Source organism: Melanotaenia boesemani, chromosome 20, assembly GCF_017639745.1.
Source record: "Melanotaenia boesemani isolate fMelBoe1 chromosome 20, fMelBoe1.pri, whole genome shotgun sequence".
NCBI classification, from domain to species: domain Eukaryota; kingdom Metazoa; phylum Chordata; class Actinopteri; order Atheriniformes; family Melanotaeniidae; genus Melanotaenia; species Melanotaenia boesemani.
Window position 1 is genome coordinate 480,130 of NC_055701.1, and position 20,441 is coordinate 500,570.

Genomic DNA, 20,441 nt, shown 5'->3' on the forward strand with positions numbered 1-20,441 from the left:
TAAACCAGATGGAAGGTCACATCAGACCCTGTTCAGGGTCCATACAGACCATCTATGACACCACTGCTAAATAAACCAATCATTGGACTCCTCTACTGTCTCCATAGATATCATGTTTCCCTCCTACAAGCACTGTCTCACATGGAAGGCTCCTCTGAATCCCCCCTACAAACCCGGGCTCCAGCTGGAATGTAAAAGGCTGGTGGTGGTGGATCCTTCAGCTTCTTTACTCCCAGAATTCATTTCACACAAGACGCCGGGGAATGAGCAACAAAGCTAGGAAGAGTACGTTTTTATTTACCTCACTTAGTAGAAATGTGACAAAACCAAGTACATAAAATTTTTTGTTAAACATAGCATCAAAATTCTGTAATATTTGATATTCCTGGATTTTAAAGGGGTTAATGAAGAGAGTACCAGCTGGAAAACAGCTGGTAGCCTCAGATAGTTTTTTATTATTTTACATCACGACTAGGTCTGAGTTAATGTTCACTAAAGAATCCCATGATATGCAAATTGGGGAATTTCAGAGTTTAACTGATTCAGCGTCCTATGCTGCTGCTGTGGAAAATACTTGTCAGCTAGGTAGGCTGTCCCATTTCACAAATGGTAAGCAGCATCGAAATGCACAGACTACATACAACACATAGCCTACGAAGGACATTCCTTAGCCTACATAGAACATGTAGCCCAAATAGGACATCCAATAGACTACATAGTACACATAACCTATGTAGAACACTCTGTAACCTATACCTCTGGTGGTTCAAACTCTGAGGATGGTGATGCAGACTTTGATGACCACTGTCCAGACTCTAATTACTAAATCCATTCCAACCAGATGTAACATTCCTGCATGTCCTAAACTTTGTTTACTGGGTGTCTTAAGTGACATCAATAGATACTAACAAAGCACACATGGTCCTCACGGCCTTATATATCACAAAGAAAACTATTTTAGTGAACTGGAAGTCTAAAAGCAATCTAAATATTAACCAGTAAAGAAATTGGATCACATCAGTCTAGAGACTGCATCGGCATCCAAATCAACACCAATCAGTTAACTCTCAGTCTCCCTGGACCCTGCTGATTAGTCACATCACGTAGTGGGAAGGGGTGCATTCTGTGGGGGTCGGGGGTGGGGCTGGCTGGGGGACCTTGCGGCTCCATCGGCCGTGGCCATTTCTCTGGGTCAGTGGTCGGGAGGGTCATTAGGTGGGAGACTGTGTGCCTGACCGAATCCGGGGCCTTGGTGGCCTGGGGCTGGTGCTCCTTGGGGTGGGCCAGGGGGCAACCGGGGGTCCGGGGCTGTCGGGGGGGCTGGCCTGGGGCTGGGTGGCCGGGTTGCTGTGGTGGGGGCCGTGCAGGGAGGGGGGGTGCCTCAGGGTCTGGGGGTTGCCTCCCTCCGGCTCGGGAGATCCTGCCTGTGGACATGTTCTTGTCCCTGGGGTGCCTAGCCTTGGTGTTGGGTTGACGTGGCCAGCGATGGTTTTGGCTGGGGCAGTCGGGCCCTGTCAGGTTCCTGGACAGGGCTCTGCTGGGGGGAATGGGTGGCCCTTGGGCCTGTGGGCTGACCTGCCCTCACCCACTGGGCCTGCTCACCGTCACCCAGGGTTGACCGGTGCCCCTGCCCCGTCGTGCCGGGGGGCTCCAGTCTGGGGGCCCCTCTGCTCTGGTCTGAGTGGGCCACTGCTCTGTCTGCTTTGGCCGTCCTGGGCTTGGTGTTCTGTGGACCTGCTGGGATGCTTCGGGGTGCGGCGTGATCACGGCCCCCTTGCAAGCACACATTTCTTCCTTGTTGCATGGCCACACATGCACGTTCACACATGCATGCTCACAAACGTGCTCGTCTCTCCATCTGCTTCTGACTAGATGTTGCTGATGTTTGTGTGTTGATACATTTCTCTGCAGGTACGTTTGATGACTACTGTACTTTTTCATATCATCATTATCCTATTTTCTTTATGTATCATGTAGTACTGTGGTAGTTTATATAGTTGTTTTTTTGTTTTTTTTAGGCAGCCTAAACAACTGTTATTACACATTTTAATCCTGTCCTTTTCTCCCTTTTTTCCCTCTTCCTCTAACTTCCTTTCAGGTTCGGGACTGACATATAAAGACTTAAGAAAATAAGATTCCAATAAAAATTATACAAATATCAAGGGCAGCCATGTATATAACATGTATATAACATGTTCCCTTTGGTAGAACAAATCTGTCAAGCAAAATATGGCACACAGACCACGTTCTGTATGTTAGGATGCTGGACAGGACAGGTAAAAAGAAAAAAAAAAATTACTAAAACCAGACTCTGGTGATGGTGGTCTGGACGCTGATGAGGGTGGTCTAGACTTAGATGGATGTGGTCTAGACTCTGAAGACCATGGTCCAGATTCAGATAACAGTAGTCCAGACTCTAATTACCAAATCCAGACTCTGATGATGGTGGTCCAAAATTAGATGGTGCTGATCTGGAGTGTAATGACCACAGTCCAGATTCTGATTAGGATGGGCCAGACTCTGATGACCACGGTCCAGACTCTGATAATGGTCATCCAGAATCTGAAGGCCACAATCCAGACTCTGATGTCAGCTGTCCAGATTTACATTGTGGTGGTCCACACTCTGATGACCACAGTTCAGATTCTGATTACAGTGGGCCAGAATCTGATGACCATGGTCCAGACTCTGATGACGGGGTCAGGACTCTGATAACAGCACTCCAGAGTCTGATAATGGGGTGCACACTCTGAAGATGGTTGTCCATACTCTGAACATCGCAGTCCAGACTCTGTCCAGAATCTGTCCAGAATCTGATGACCACAGTCTAGACTCTGAAATAAATGGTCCGGTCTTTCATGACAGTGGTTCAGACTGATCATAGTGGTCCAGACTCTGATGACTATGGTCCAGACTCTGATGGTGGTAGTCCAGACTCTGATGACCACGGTCCACACTCTAATAACAGTGGTTTAGAATCTGATGACTACAGTCCAGACTCTGACGATGGTGGTTTAGAATCTGATGAATACAGTGTGGACTACGATAACAGCAGTCCAGAATCTCATGACCATGGTCCTGATGCTGATCACTGTTGTCCAAAATCTGATAACCACAGTCCAGACTCTGATAACAACTATCCATGCTCTCATAAGGGTTGTCCAGACTCTGATAATGGTAATCCAGAATCAGATGATGATGGTCCAGACTCTGATGACGGGGTTCAGACTCTGACAACCACGGTTCAGACTCTGATGATGGTAGTCCATACTCTTATAACGGTTGTCCAGAATCTGATGACCATGGTCCAGACTCTGATGGCCACAGTCAAGACTCTGATAATGGTAAACCAGGCTTAGAATGTGGTGGTCTCGACTGTGATGACTAGGGTCCATACTTTGAACACGGCAGTCCAGACTCTGATGACGTTATTCCAGACTCTGAACACAGCAGTCCAGACTCTCATAACGGTGCTCCAGACTCTGATGGCCACAGTCCAGACTGATGACGGTGGTCCAGGCTTGGATGGTGGCGGTCTAGACTATGATGACTATGGTCCAGACTTTAATGATTGTGGTCCAGAATCTGATGATGGTGGTATAGACATTGATGGTGCAGGTCCAGACTTTGACGACAGTAATCCAGACTGTGATGACTGTGGTCCAGACTCTGAACATGGCAGGTCAGGCACTGCTGACGGTGGTCCAGACTCTGATGACTACAGTCCAAACTCTGATAACGGTGGTCCAGACTTTGATGACGGTGCTTCTGACTGATCGTGGTGGTCCAGACTCTGATAACGGGGGTCCAGGCTTAGATGGTGGTGGTCCAGACTCTGATCACTGTGTTCCAGACTCTGATGATGGTGGTCCAGGGTCTGATGACAGTGGTTCAGACTGGTTATGGTGATCTAGACTCTCATTATCTGATGATGGTGGTATAGACTCTGATGGTGCCGGTCCAGACTCTGATAACGGGGGTCCAGGCTTAGATGGCGGTGGTCTAGACTCTGATGACGGTGGTCCAGACTTGGATAGTGGTGGTGTAGACTGATGACGGTAGTCCAGACTCTGATTACGACCGTCCTGACTCTGATGACCGTGGTCTAAACTGTGATGACCACAGTCCAGACGCTGATAACAGTGGTCCAAACTTTGATGCTGGCAGATTCAAACAAGTTGCACTCAAACATTCATTCCATTGTGTTTTCGCCAGTCTAATCAAAATATTCTTGAAAATAGTTAAATAGTGTCTTTAGGTCCATTCTGGCCACAGCGGGGAGGATTTGGCCAGCCTGACAGATTTTATAGATCACTGCTACGACAGAATCGTCATGAGGAAGCCAAACCAAACATCTACCTCCTCCACCTCATCCAAGGCCAAGAGACAGCGAAACTAGGATTCACCTGGAGCTATTTCACCACCGGGGAACGACTCAACGGATGTTCTGATCTCTATAGATAAGAAACTCAGTAGTGTTGATGTGGGTTTGAGCCTGGTAGAAATTCTCCACAAGGAGTTCCAGACGTTGCGTGAATCACTGGAATTCAGCCAGAAGCAGATGGAAACTCTGTCTGCACACAACGCCAGTGTCAGAGAGTCTGTAAAATCCCTCACCGAGAGGTTGACCCGACTCTCGGAGGAAAATAAGAAGATGAAGGAAACGGTGATCAATCTGCAGGCACAGAGCATGAGAGACATTCTTGTATTTGCAGGGATTCCAGAGCAGATGGAGGAGGACCACGGTGAAAAACTTCATCCAGACTCACCTGAAGCTCCCAGAGGAAATGTGAAAAACATCTACTTTCACAGAGTCCATCGTCTGGGCGGACTAGTCTCCACTGCTTACCGCTCATAAAGTACCGTCCGTTTAGTTTAACCTGTTGATAAATGACAACTTTACAAACGTAATCGAACACAATATGATGAGTTGTAAACTGACGAGCAACATCAGTCACCACTTACCTGTGTTGTTTTTTCAACATTCATTATGGAATTAATGAGGGTAAGAAAAGAAAAAAAGCAGTAAAACAAACATTGAAAAGTGATTATGTGCTTAAGACGCTATCGATGCACTAAAAGATGACTTGATGATGTTTATAGGGAAACAGAAGTAGACATGGCATACATTTATATACATATATAAACCATTATATGATAGAAGTTGCCCACTTATAATTAACTATAAAAGTTAGAGATATAAAAATTTAACTTTATCAGATTAAGAACTGAAGAATCTGAAAGGAGATATAAAACATATAAAAACAAGTTAACCGACATAATAAGAACCAGTAAAACATGATATTCCAGGAAAAAGCTGAACGAGATGAAGAATGATATAAAAGCATCTGGGACAGAGAAAACTACGCTTCCAGAGTATTTTACTGATAACTGAGGTGGTAACTATGACAGGAAGGACGTAGTAAATGGAATGAAGAACTTTTTTATTAATGTTGGACCAGAGTTGGCAGCAAAGATTCCAGATCATGGAAAAGTCGTTGTGAGTGGATCATTGATGAGGAATCATCCTCATTCAATCTTCCTCTGAGTGGCGGATGATTGGTGTTACACATGGACTCCAGGGAGACAAGGGGACGTTTAACAGATTTATTCACTGACTGCAGATAAACATACAATTACAATTCCATACAATTACCGACATGGATGTGAGGAATCTGGAGACAGAACGGGAGTGAGTCCTTTAGGTGTGTGGATTAAGGTCCGACAAGGAGTAACTGAACTGGTGGAGTATATAAGGACCGGAGAGTCAATGGGGAACAGGTGTGACAGGTTGGGATAATGCTGATGAGTGGATGAGGAACTGGTGTGGAGGATCAGGGAAGTGAAGAGGAGTGGCAGAGTGACTGTAACAGTTGGAGGTGAAATCTGTTGTCATGACATGTAAAAACAAGCTGTCTACTGACTGTGACGGCATTCATATGGTATTGATAAAGACAGTTACTGATTGCATTTTAAAGCCACTAACTTATATTTGTAATTTATTATTCCAAACTGGCTCATTCCAAAGAAAATGAAAATAGCTAAAATAATACTGTTATTTAAACAAGGAAACAAACATCAGGACACAAACTGCCGGCCAGTGTCCCTCCTCCCACAATTCTCAAAAATACTAGAAAAACTTTTTAACAAAAGACCAGAAAACTTCCTGAATAAATATGAATTACTGAACTACAGTCAGGATGGATTTAGAGCAAAGAGTTCAACATTGTTCGCATTAATGGAAGCAACAAAGAAATAAAAAATGCACTGGATGAAGGAAAACATTCAACTGCTATATTAATAGATTTTAGAAAAGCATTTGACACCATAAATCATCAATAAGGAGAGGGAGCGAGCTGGATTACTCGTTATTTGTGTGAAAGACAACAGTTTGTGAAGATGGGACATCATGTGTCTGGATGTATGGAGATTACCTGTGGTGTCCCCCAGGGTTCAGTACTGGGCCACAAATAGTTTAACATATACATAAATTATATATTTCAAGTCTCTAAACTGCTAAAATTAATATTATTTGCAGATTATACAAATATTTTTCTATCTGGAAAGGATTATAAGGAGCTAGTTATTACTATAAATAATGAATTAGAAAAAAAGTAAAAAATGGATGGATAATAACAAATTATCACTGAATATAGGACAGACTCAGGTAATGGTCTTTGGTAATTATAAAACGAAAGATGATATACACACAGGCATAAACAATAAAATTATTGAATATGTAAAAGTAATAAAGTTCCTGGGAGTGATACTAGATAATAAAATTAGTTAAAAGCCTCACATCAAACACATAGAAAATAAAATGGTAAAAAATATCTCAATCATAAATAAAATGAAGCAGGTGCTGGATTACGACTCACTTCATATTCTGTATTGTTCACTTATATTACCTAATTTAGTACACTGTATAGAGGGTCTGGGGCAACAATTCTAAAAATACACTTTACTCATTAGAAATAATACAAAAAAGGGCAGTTCGTGTTACACATAAAGCCAGTTATCTGGATCATACAAACTCTCTGTTTATACAATCCAAAGTACTAAAACTCCAGGACTGGGTTAGTTATCACACAGCACAGGTATGTTTAAAGCCAGCAGGAACTTATTACCATACCCAGAACCTTTCCAGCCATAGAGACGGGGGTATTGTTTACGAGGGAACACAGTTTTTAAAATGCCCTTAGTGAGAAGCACCAGGATAAGTTTTTGTCTGTTTGTGGGTCAAACTGTGGACCAGGATGGGGGAAGAACACAGGCGGGGTCGAAATATACAAATATTTAAATCACTATATAGAGAGATGATATTTGATCGGCACAGAAATGGTCTGGAATAGATGGAGTATTTCTCTTGTTTTATTATTATTATTATTGTTCTTACTGAGAAACTCCATCATTATAATTGATTATTAAAGCTTATACATTACGTAACATAATAAGAATAATATTAATATATGGTATCATTATTTTTATTATTCCTGTATTGTTGTTAGCGCGATGATTATTGTTATTACATAGTTTCATGATAAAAACATATTCTATAGGGAGATATTGATTGTATGGACCAAATGTTGTAACTTAGCACAACTGTTTCTATGGAATTGTTTAGTGGCTGGTAGTGGTAGAGAGAATGTGATAGAATCTGAAAATTGTTGTAATTTACAGGGGTGGGTCATTATGTTCAAATAAACATCAATCAATTATACTCACGTAGACGCAGATAAAATGTAAGATTCACAGAATATGATTCACAAAATATGCTTGCAAAGGTTTTAAGAAGAAAACTCTCTGCATTATGAAACTATGATCTTCATTCTTCTAACATTCTCTCCTGTTTATGATTTCTTCTGTCCATTGGAAATGCTGATGTATGTAGACACACAACCCCAGCAGTGAGATGTCCATTTCTGTCCAGCGTCCCTTCTGCGTCTGGCCTATTAGACATGTAGATGTTCAAAGGTATCTGAAAGTACCTGAATTCTTGGAATAAGATATGCCAGATGACAGCGACCACACCAATTTAATGGCAAAATAAGTTATTTCTTTTTCCACAGACCCAGAACATGTTTGTACTTTCAAACTAAAGCATGAAACAAGTACATGCACAAAAATGCGGCTGAGTACTTTTTCTAAATCTTGATACATAAAGCATAATGATAATAAACTTAATACATAATTCTTCTTACAAATCTCTCCTGTTTATCATTATTAGTATACTGATAACACATGTATTTATCATCACTGGATATGGAACAGTCATCACTGCACCTGGAACAGTCATCACAGTCTTCACTGCACCTGGAACTGTCGTCACTGCACATGGAACAGTCATCACTGCACCTGAAAAAGTCATCACAGTAGTCACTGCAGTTGGAAAAGTCATCACTTAACATGGTATAATCGTAACTGGACCTGGAACAGTCGCCACTGCACCTGGAATAGTCTTAACTGGACATAGAACAGTCATCACTGGAACTACAACAGTTGTCACTGCACCTGGAACAGTCGCCACCTCACATGGAACAGCCGTCACTACACCTGGAACAGTCGTCCTTGCACCTGAAACAGTCATCTCTGCATCTGGAACAGTCGTAACTGCACCTGGAACAGTTGTCACTGCACCTAGAATGGTCGTCACTGCACCTGAAGAAGTCTTCACTGCAACTGGAACAGTCTTCACTGCACCTGGAATAGTCCTAATTGCACCTGGAACAGTAGTCATTGCACCTGGAATAGTCCTCATTGCACCTGGAACAGTCTTCACTGCACCTGGAATAGTCCTCATTGCACCTGGCACAGTCATCACTGCACCTGGAATAGTCTTCACTTCACCTAGAACAGTCATCACTGGACCTGGAACAGTCATCCCTGCACCTGAGACAGTTTTACTGCACCCGAAACAGTCAACACACTAGTCAGTGTACCTGGAACAGTCGTCACTGCACCTGGAATAGTCGCCAATGCACCTAAAATGATGATCACTGGGCCTGGAACAGTCATCACTGCACCTAGAATAGTCTTCACTGCACCTAAAACAGTCATCACTGCACCTGGAACAGTCGTCACTGCACCTGGAATAGTCGTCACTGCACGTGAAATGGTGATCACAGGACATGGAACAGTCATCACTGGACCTGGAACAGTCATCACTGCATCTAGAACAGTCGTCACTACACCTGAAACAGTCATCACTGAACCTGGAACGGTCATCACTGCACCTGGAATAGTCTTCACTGCACCTAAAACAGTCATCACTGCACCTGAAACAGTCATCACTGTACAGGGAACAGTCATCACTGCACCTGGAACAGTCATTGCTGCACCTAAAACGGTCATCACAGGACATGGAACAGTCGTCACTGCACCTGGAACAGTCGTCACTGCACCTGGAATAGTCTTCACTGAATCTTGAACAGTAGTCGCTACACCTGAAACAGTCATCACTGCACCTGGAACAGTCATCACTGCACCTGGAACAGTCACCATAGTTGTCACTGCACCTACACCAGTCGTCACTGGGCCTGGGACAGTTTTTGTGTGCAGAGAACTTTGAAGGAAAATGAGCTGGGGTGAAAGAGAGGTCGCTGAGTGACGGGAAATACCTCCTTATGTAACTCATGTCCAGGAAGTGTGCACAGTTGTGATGACCTATGGTGAATGTGACCAACACACTTGCCACAGCTGCCACATTCGCCGGCCAAGGCTGCAGGATGGGTGCTGCAGGTGTGGAGTGAGGAATCAGAGAGAACATGTAGCAGCTGGTACCAGTGAATTTCAGAGCGGTCGGCTTTGCCAGCTGATACCAGTGTCATGCTCATCATGATGATCAATCAGATGATGTTTCACCAGTTCTCCAGAAGGTGGCAGCATCAGCCACCATGTGGACCAGAAAAGGAAGAGGCAGATGAGCATTGCTCCACAGCATCTGCACTTGAGCCCCTGTAGTTGTTAGTAGGTCACGGTTGTTGCTAGTCACTACTTTGGTGCAGAAACCCATGTCGGTCTACCCACTTGGATCAGGTAACTTGAAATCTACTTCTGGAGATGGTGATGGTGGTGGGTGCTGTGACAGTAGAAGGTCCTCATCTGGTGTAGGGACATGTTTGCAGTGGCTGCCAGTGGTCAGGAGCACCTGGTATGGACCTGGGAACCTCTGGGCCTCCAATGCTTTCTCCTGAGGTTCTTCACCACACCCCAGTCACCTGGGCTCAGCGAGTGCGGCACGGTCTCAGCTGGTTTCAGGTTAGCTGCTTTCACCACCTGTGAAACTTCAGAAAGCACATGGGATGAGGTTTTGCAATAACCCAACATTGAGTACTCACCAATGGAGATTTCAGGTAGAAGCCTATGTGCTGGTTCTACTCCAAGATTAGGAGGCCAGCCAAAGAGAACCTGAAAGGGACTGAAGTCCAACCTTGTCCGGTTTCTCATCCTCATGTAGGTCAGGAGGAGGTAGAGAGCTGTTAGCAGGCAGGGCAGAGGATGTGGAGGGAGGGCAGAGGAGTGGATAAGGAGAAGGAAGATGACGTCATGAGAGTGAGACAGACAGAAGTTATAGTTCCTGCCATGGTCTGCAACCTGAGACGAGTTCAAAACCGGCTTACCGTCCAGTTTCTAGAACCATGTCTGTCTACAGCACACCAGCTTAATGAATGAAAGTCATGGACAAACAAGCATTTCAGAACATTATTGACTTTTACTCAAACCGTTCACAGGATAGGATCATATATGCACATCCCACCATAAACATCGTCATCTGCTCGTTCCTGTAACTTAGAAAAGATAAATTATTATAAAACCAGAACCTTGTATGACTGAAGGCTGAAGTCGACTGCTCTGCATTGCCCCTTTGGAAGCGATCATCATCAGCAGTGTGATGACACGAATTAAACAGCATATGCACCTGTGCACATGCTGATAATACCCTCCACCTATAAAAGTTCATCCCAAAATGTCATAAGTGTCAATATCATGTTAGATTTTGAAATGCATGTACACATATTTTGAAAAAACAAGATTTAGTGTTTACGTCTTCTTCTACATACGGATCCATGTCATGAGTCCGGCTTATCAGGATAATAAAGGTGTGTTCTGATTAACGTCATCAGAGTTAGCAGCGTCATGAAACACAGCAACCAGCCCTGTGGAGGCAGTTGGGGCAGCGTCCTGGAAATGGTCCTGACTCTGGGTTAGATCCTGGTCTAGATAGTGGCGTGGACTGTAGTCTTAACTCTGGTCTGTACTCTAGTCTGCACTCTGGCCTGGACTCTAGTTTGGATCCTGGACCAGACTATGGCCTTGACTTTAGTCTGGTCCCTGATCTGCATTCTAGTCTCGACCATGGCCTGAACGCTGGTTTGGACTGTGGACTGGACTCTTGTCTGGACTGTGGCCTGGAATCTGGGCTGGACCTTGGTCTGGACCATGGCCTGGACATTAGTCTGGACTCTGGTCTTGAATCTAGTCTGGACCCTGGTCTGGACCATGGCCTGCACTCTAGTCTGGATTCTGCCCTGCACTCTAGTCTGGACCATGGTCTGGACTCTGGCCTGGAATGTGGTCTGGAACATGTCTGGGACTCTGGGTCATGGCTGGATCATGGCCTGGAGTCTAGTCTGGATCCTGGCCATGACAGCGGCTTGGATCCTGGTCTAAACTGTGGCCTGGATTCTGGTCTGGTCCATGGCCTGGTTTCTAGTCTGGATTCTGGTCTAGACCATGGTCTGCACTCTTGTCTACACCGTGGTGTTGACTCTATTTTGGATCGTGGTCTTGCCTCTTGGCTGGACTCCGGTATGGACTCTAGTCTTGACCGTGGTCTAGACACTAGTTCGGATCCTGGACTGGACCGTGGCCTGCACTCTAGTCTGGACCATGGTCTAGACCATCACCAGATTCCGGTATCCATATCCAGTATCTTCTAGCTCCGCCCCTGTTCGTACATCTGAAACCATCAGGTTTCCAGATTTTGGGCAGTTTGGGGAAAATCGGAATTCTGATGATGATGATGATGATTCTGATGATCAGTTTCTTCCTTTCATCTCTTTTTTAAATTCGGTCAGGCGCTACTTTTATGGGATCTCAAACAGTTAATGAAGTTGCGCGTGACGTTGCGGAGCACCTTAAATGCGGAGGTCCTCCTCTTCCTCCTCCTCCGGCTCTGTAAAGGTGACCGGGTCTCGCGCTCCGCGCTCATTATTTAACGTCTTCAAGTTGAGCGGCACGCGGAAGACGCGCCTGACGCAGTTCCGATCGGGACAGGTTCGGATGGACTAAGCTGCGCGCCGTCCACACTTTTTCTTTTTCTTCTTCGTGGCTTCATTCTCATCCCGGCTCGCCGCGCGGACTCTTGGATGCTGGTGGAAGCACGCGCATGCGTTGCTGTGGGATAATTTTGCAGCCGAAGTTGCATCTCGTGGAAGCAGGATGTGGACCACCGGGGCTCGCGCCTGCTGCTGGTCTCTGCTGGTCTCTGCGGTCTGCGGTGCGCAAAGGTGAGGTCTGAGCGCGTGCTTGTCCCGCAGGCCCAATGTCCTGTCTCTAAGCTGAAATGTGTCCTCTGTCCTCAGCGCCAACGAGCCCAGCAACATGTCCTACGTGAAGGCCACCGTGGACAAGCTGCTGAAGGGCTACGACATCCGTCTGCGGCCGGACTTTGGAGGTAAAAGCTGCCGGAGGCACGTGACGTTCCGCACGCGCCTGCCGCTGCTAACTAACGCTCTGCTGTCATGTTCCACAGGCGCGCCCGTGGACGTGGGCATGAGCATCGACATCGCCAGCATTGACATGGTGTCTGAAGTCAACATGGTAAGTTGAGCGTGCGCGTGACATTTCCGCAACACAAACAAATGAGAGGGTGGAAACCCGCGTGAGACCGTTCTGCAGCGCGAGCACGTAATGAAACTACAAACACTCCTCCTCTTCCTCCTCTTCCTCTCTTCTCCATCTGCATTGAGTCAGATGATGAACGGATCAGTTTCACTGCTGGTCTAGACCGACTGGACTTTGATCTACCCGAGCTCCACCTGCTCCACCACCAGGAGCGGTGGTGTGTAGCTCTGTGGGGTAAATGTGATGGATATTTTACTCTTTAGATGATCTACAGAAGTTTTCCAGCATTTCTATCCCGTCCAGGAGGTTTACAATCCAGCCACTAAATGTAGTTTTATTCAGAGACTCTATCTGGTAAATCCACAATGATCCATGATAACAGCATTATTTACCACATTTCACCATAAAAACATCACCATCACTACTATGTTGCTAAGAGACCTCTATTTAGACCTGGACATGATGATGAAGCCACTTCCTGTCAGACTTTCCACCAATCAGAGAGCTTAGATTGACGGTAACGTCCAATCAGGAGCAGCCAAAGATCAACCAGTGAGCAGAAAGTTCTATGTGTGTGTGAAAAGAAGAAAAATAATGCTCCTCTATGGCTGGAATAAAGCCAAGAAGACGTTTCTGATGCACGGTGGCGCCACAAAGCAGCTGAGCTGGAGTTGGTTTAGTGAGGATAGCAGGTAAATAGTAGCAGGAATAACTGGAAATGAGGAAAAAGTGGAAACATGGAAATAGTTTCTGTTGTGTGTTTGTTTCAATAACAATATTTTTTCTCCTGAAAGCTAAGACTTGAGAGAACGATGAGATGAGAAAAGGCTTGGTCACTGTTGATCTGTGTGTTATTTCTACAAAGCCTGGACTTTTAAAGGTTATCGTTAGAAGTAAAATGAATAGAAACTAATATTAAATAATTGAAATGATCATTAAATATCTGCACTGTTTACATATGGACAACAGGAGGAAACGCTCCCTCGGAGTTCTCTGAGGAGTCTCATGTCACTCGGAGACCAATCACACCTGGACCGTGACACCGACACCAGACCGTCGGACAGGTCTTGTATGGTTGTGAAGCAGGAACGAACCTGCAGTTAGCCAACAGATCTCAGGAGGGCTGCAGCTCATCGGCGGCTCGGAAATAAAACACAGGATATTTCAGTGGGATTTCCACATGATGGCAGGCTGAGACATTTGGATCCTACAGTAAACGATGCCTTACTGAATATAAATGATGCAATATTTATAGACTGGATAGAAATATGAATGGGGAGGAGTTTATTTCTGTTGAGACTTATACCAGCAAAGCTTAGAGAAGCTCTAAGAACAGGAAATGATGGTGCAGCTCCCAGGTGTTGGTGCAGACTAACTAATGTCATGTATATTGATCTGATATGTGACATGTTGCACAGAGTATGTGGTCTAAGCACCGAGCTTTGCTTCCTGGGTGACTTTAATTTTTATTGGAATTTAATATCACTCAGATGCAAGCTGCTTGGTGGAGCAGAGGTTTGTGACCTGACTCGGTGATTAAAAACCAACATGACTTTGCTGATGGATCAATGTCATCCACTTGCATCAATTTCATTCTCACAAATGCAACAGAAGTTTGTCCAAAGTCCTCATCAGTCCCTGTAGCTGCAGGGTAATCGGTCATGTAAATTTACTATAATGCTGATAAAATATTAAACTTGCTCAAAGCCGTGAAAATCCTCGGTTTTATCAACATGCTCCACAGCTACAACGGACCTCTGGATGCTGGAGCTACAATACAAACAATAGTTGGTGCTGTATGTGGGGTCTGAGTGCAGCATCTGATGTTCTCCATCACAATGTGTTGCTGGGTAAGTCGGGCTGGTTTGGATTGAACCAGCTGCTCTGAAAACGGACTTGACTGATAAGAAAAGTCCAGCAGACTTTAATGGTGGCTGTTGGAGCTGAGAGTTGTAAGATGAGGGCTTTTATTTCCACCGTTAAAGATTTACCTTTCATTCTGCATCATGCCACCACTGCTATCTATGCTGCAACTCAACAGCTTACACCCACACATACAGCTGCTGAGGTAACTAGGATTTAAATGAAAAGGCAAAGAAATGGATGAAGGGAAACAAAGTGGTTCTGAATAAGGAAAAATGAAATGTGTTGTTTCAGGTTCAAAACATTGACTGAGAGAAGATCCTGTTTAACTATGGGTGGGCAGTATAGAACAGGTCCTGGAACAGACACGTTTCCAGTTTCTTGAGTTTAAATGAAAAGAAGAGTGAGGTCATTTTGTTGGAACCCAGTGGTTTTGGGCGACTCTCCCTGCATGTCTGGACCCTTTGTTAACCCCATTGTTACGAGTCTGGGTGTCCGATTGGCTCTGGACAAACGGATCAATAACGTGGTTCAGTCCAGTTTCTTTCAGTTGAGGCAGCTTGCCAAAATGAAGCCGGTTTTATTAAAAAAAATGGGTTATGAGAGACTTGTTTACCCCTTTATAACCGGTTGGCTGATGTCTGTAAGTCAGGCCACGCTTCTCTCGCCTGCAAACGCTCCAGAGTGCAGCTGCTCGCTTGCTGACGGGCGCCTTCGAGCCAGAGCACATCTCACCTGTTCTGGCATCACTTTGTCAGCTTCCTGTTGGTTTTAGAGTCCATTTCAAAGTTCTTATTTTAACATATAAATCCTGAATGGTGTTGCACCATTTATCCAACCGGCTTCGGCTCCACGCTCCATCAGGACTCGGCTGCTCCTGGTGGTTCCTGAGACAAGGCTGAGACTAAAGCCTGGTACACACAACGATTTTTGGGCTGTTTGTGTCTTGATTTTGCCTCTTCCTGATCATGAGGTTTGTTCAGTCATCATTTGGTCTGAGATGTGTTTCGAGGCGTTTTGTCCCGATAATCCGCTCTGAAACGGGTCGTAGCCGACAGTCGGGAACATTGACCGTGTTTAATATTTCAGAGCCAATTTCTGAGGAACGCCGACAACTCGTGCATTCTGACTGCGTGGATGGTGACGTGGTACCAAATGTAGCCAATCAGAGAGCGAGCTGGCTGGGGAACCAGAAAGTAAATAAAGTCCATGTTTTTTTCAGTTCTGGCTTTTTCTGTTAACAATACTCCCAAGACCATCATCATTCCCTCATCCTGGATGTTCTCTTCCATGCTGGGTGTTGTGTTTCCTTATTGTTGCTGGTTCTTCTTCATTTTTGACGGTTGTTGCTATAATTTCTGCTTCTATTGTTCAGCACTTTGACCAAACTGCTCCGTGGATAAACAAACTCGACTGGAAGTGGATTAAAAAGTACAGAGAATGGTTCGAGATTTAGCTATGATTAAAAATTGTAGGAAATTTATGCCTAGTCATCTAATTAAACAGATGATACAAGCATTGTTATAGGTAGATTATTGCTCTGTGATTTGGTCCAGTACAACTAAACGTAACCTGGCCAGGCTGCAGGAAGCTCAGAACAAAGCCGCTCACTGAGTTCGATGTCCTTCTCAGGCTGGACTAAATGAATCCCATCTGTCTGGGCTGAGTGTGGAAGGTAGGATGCAGGATTTATCTCTGATAAAAAAAAGTAGTTATGACTAAAACACCAGAAATATTGTACAGAAGACTGATGTTTTCCAGACACACCATCATTTCACGAGGCAACACCAGCAGGTTGTTTTATGTTGCCTTCATGTAGAACTAAGTGAAAACAGAAGACAAAGAATCACAGAGCAACTTGGCATGGACGCATCACCAGGCTCTGCTTTTAGATAACGGTATGGTCAGCTTACAGCAGAAGCTAAAATTATTTCTGTTTACTCAGCAAGAAGAACACCGACTGCAAATGAGCTATGATGTTTTTCTTTCTTAACATTTACATTATTTTGAGTGTGATGATGTAAGTTTGAAAAGAGGGAATGTCGAGTTACAAAGCCACAGTGTGTCCTTGTGTCTGTTGTCTGAGTTGTTATCTGTCTGCCTATCGGGAGGCAGCCAGTGTGTCTGTGGTGATCCAGACCTGCATCTTTCCTCCAGGTCCCAGTAGCTCTAGTTTGTCTCAGACCAGCAGCCATGTCTGACATTTCGTTTTCACGTTGAAATTCGCATCAATCAAATGTAGCACAACATTTATATACGGCTTTGATGCGGCTTGACCACAGGTCCGTAGCGGTGGTGGAACATCGGACTGTAGCCACGTCCTTCACAAAACCCTCATCATCCAGAGACACTAACATGGAGACGACATGGCAGTGATGCTGTTTGTCCAAAGTGGTGATGAGGTTTTTAAATCCGGGTTGTTCTGTGTGTTAACTGAGCGCTGGTCTTTGGAGAGAAAAAAAGTTCTGTTTGTTTCTAATGTTTGTCTCTCTGGGAGCTGCTGGATTATTTCGTCACGACTTTCGTCTGAGAGGTGTTGGCAACTCACGTTGAATAAAACCAAAGCAGGTGGGGCTGTGGGAGGAGCCTGCAGCAGAGCGCTGTGGGCGGTGGGAGGAGCCTGCAGCAGAGCGCTGTGATGTCAGTGGCTTGATTTGCGACTGGGAACAGCTCGAGAGTAAACTGAGAAGGAGCAAAACATCGGATCATTTCATTTTTATAAACAATGAAAACCCAGATGGTAATTGAGATTAAAATTTGATTAATCGCCCAGCCCTAATGATGATGTAAGGCAAGACAAGGCAAATTTATTTGTATAGCAAATTTCATGTACAAGACAGTTCAAAGGACTTTAGATAAAACATTTTATCAGGGAGCAGAAAGCAAAAAAAGTGCATTAAAAAAACAAAGATTAAAAGAAATGCAATTAATGAAATAAAAACAGAACGAAGAAGCTAAAATAAAATGGATAAAATGCAAGAAATAAAATTCCAGTGTGGAGAAAGACAATATTAAAACATGATTCCAGCTTAAAGAACCAGATCCAGATCTGGACTGTAAATAAAAACTAGTCCATGCAGCAGAGAACAGGTGGGTCTTTAACCTGGATCTAAATAAACTGAGTGTTTCAGCTGATCTGAGGCTTTCTGGGAGTTTGTTCCAGACATGTGGAGCATAGAAGCTGAATGCAGCTTCTCCATGTCTGGTTCTGACTCTGGAACTGATAAGAACCTGGATCCAGATGACCTGAGGGTTCTGGTAGGTTCATACTGGGTCAAGAGGTCTCTGATGTATGTTGGTCCTAAACCATTCAGAGCTTTCTAGACCAGCAGCAGAACTTTAAAGTCTATCCTCTGACGGACCGGCAGCCAGTGTAAAGACCTCACAGCTGGACTGATGTGGTCCACTTTCTTGGTCTCAGTAAGGACTGGAGCAGCAGAGTTCTGGATCAGCTGCAGGAGTCTGACTGATGTTTTAGGTAGAACCTGTAAAAGTACTGTTACAATAATCAAGCCGACTAAAGATGGAAGCTGGACTAGTTTTTCCAGGTCCTGCTGAGACATCAGATCTTTTACCCTTGATGTGTTCTTAAGCTGATAGTAGGCTGATTTTGTGGTTCCCTTCATGTGGTTCTCAAAGTTAAGGTCTGAGTCCATCACTACACCCAGATTTCTGGTCTGGTTGGTGGTTTTTAGGTGTATAGACTGAAGCTCTGTGGTGACCTTTAATCGTTTCTCTTTGGCTCCAAAAACCATCACCTCAGTTTTGTTTTTGTTTAACTGGAGAAAGTTCAGACACATCCAGTCATTAATCTTCTCAATGCATTTCCCAAGAGCCTGTACGGGGCCTCGGTCTCCTGGTGACATTGTAATATATACCTGTGTGTCATCTGCGTAGCTATGGTAACTAATGTTGTTCTTTATGACCTGTACCAGTGGGAGCATGTAGATGTTAAACAGAAGAGGCCCCAGGATGGAACCTTGAGGAACTCCACATGTGATTCATGTCTGCTCAGATGTAAAGTTACCTACTGACACAAAGTACTTCCTGTTCTCTAAATAAGATTTAAACCAGTGTAGTGCCAGAGAGGCCACCAAGTTCTCCAGTCGGGAGTAATATATTGTGGTCGACTGTATCAAATGCAGCACTGAGGTCCAGTAAGACTTAGACTGACATTTTTCCATCGTCTGTGTTCAAACATAGGTCATCATTAATGACTTTGGTCAGAGCATCTCGGTGCTGTGGTGCTGTCTAAAACCTGACTGGAAGACATCATAGCAGTTGTTTTGTGTTAAAGTCATTTAGTTGATTAAAAATGGCTTTTAGATGATCTTACTTAGAAACAGAAGATTTGAGATCGGCTTGTAGTTCCTCATTTGTGTCTAGATTGCCCTTTTTAGCAGAGGTTTGATTACAGCTGTTTTTAGAAGTTCTGGGAAGATGCCTGAAATTAAAGACAAGTTAACAATCTGGACCAGATCTGGCTCCAGAGTCTTGAGACCTTTTTGAAGAAACCTGTGGACAGGATGTCCAAGCAGCAAGAGGAGTTCAGCTAACGTAAGATGTCGCCCAGATCTTTGCAGTTAATGGATTAAACTGTGTCATGGTGCTTAAACTGGTTTTCATGGACCAGTATGTCTCCTGAACTTGCTGATGATGAACCAACTGCTGGTCTGATATTCTGGAATTTTTCAGTGAAAAATTTGGCAAACTCATTGCAGCCTCGGTGGAATAAAGTTCAGGTGCTATTGACACAGAAGGGTTTGTTAAGCTGTTAAACAAAAGCTAATAAGACCCGAGCACTATGATAGTTTTTGCTAATAATGTCAGAGAAATATGACTTTCTTGCATTCTTCAGTTGTAGATTATAAGAGTGAAGTTTCTCTTTATGTCATAATGAACCTGTAGACGTGTTTTTCTCAATCTGCGCTCGACTTTCCGACACTCTCTTTTTCCATTTTTCACCAGTGTGGAATTTCTCCATGGAGACCTTTTCTTTCCAGAGGCAACCTTTACCTTGATAGGAGCAACAGCATCCATAATATTTAACATTTTAGCATTAAAACTAGCAACATGTTTATTGGCTGAACCCCCTGATAGGGCAGGTGCTAAGACCTGGTTAAACATCCCACTGGTGTTTTCAGTTATACACGTTTTGTGATCACCTCTATTGTACTGTACACTCAAAGAAAACGCAGTAATGATCAGACAGGCCAAATTCACACACAGTAACCATGGAAACATCCAAACCTTAGAAATCACCAAGTCTAGAGTGTGTCCTATGCTGAGTCAGCCCAAAGTTCTCCAGACTGTTACCCTGATCTTTTGTCCTGAGGATTGTCTACATGGATGTTAAAATCACCAACAATAATTACACAGTCAAAATCCAAACAGATTGTAGCAGCAGGTCACTAAACTCTTTATAAAATTCTGCACAGTGCCCTGGTGGTCTATAGAAATTTAGATATATTATTTTATAATAAGCTTTCAACTGAAGAACCACATATTCAAAAGAAGTAAAACTTCCAAGAGATAACTGCTTACACTGAAATGATTCATTAAATAAAACTCCTCTCCTGTTCAGTCTGACCTCACTGATAAAACTAAAGTTGGGAGGGCTTGACTCTATCAGAGCGGCTGTGTTGTTATCTTGGTTTAACCAAGTTTCTGTTAGAAACATAAAATCAAGGTTGTGCTCAGTTATAAAATCATTAATTAAAAATGTTTTCCCT

The 20,441-nt window shown here is 44.1% G+C and overlaps 1 protein-coding gene across 1 annotated transcript in view; it reads left to right on the forward strand.

The window, feature by feature from the left end:
• The first annotated feature begins 12,124 nt into the window (after positions 1-12,124).
• Positions 12,125-20,441, forward strand: part of gabrb1 (gamma-aminobutyric acid type A receptor subunit beta1) — a 63,660-nt gene continuing 55,343 nt past the window's right edge. The window contains exons 1-3 of the mRNA XM_041972318.1: positions 12,125-12,509; positions 12,585-12,676; positions 12,755-12,822. Of these exons, the coding sequence (XP_041828252.1) occupies positions 12,442-12,509; positions 12,585-12,676; positions 12,755-12,822 (228 nt within the window). The 5' untranslated portion in view covers positions 12,125-12,441. The remainder of the gene's footprint in view (positions 12,510-12,584; positions 12,677-12,754; positions 12,823-20,441) is intronic.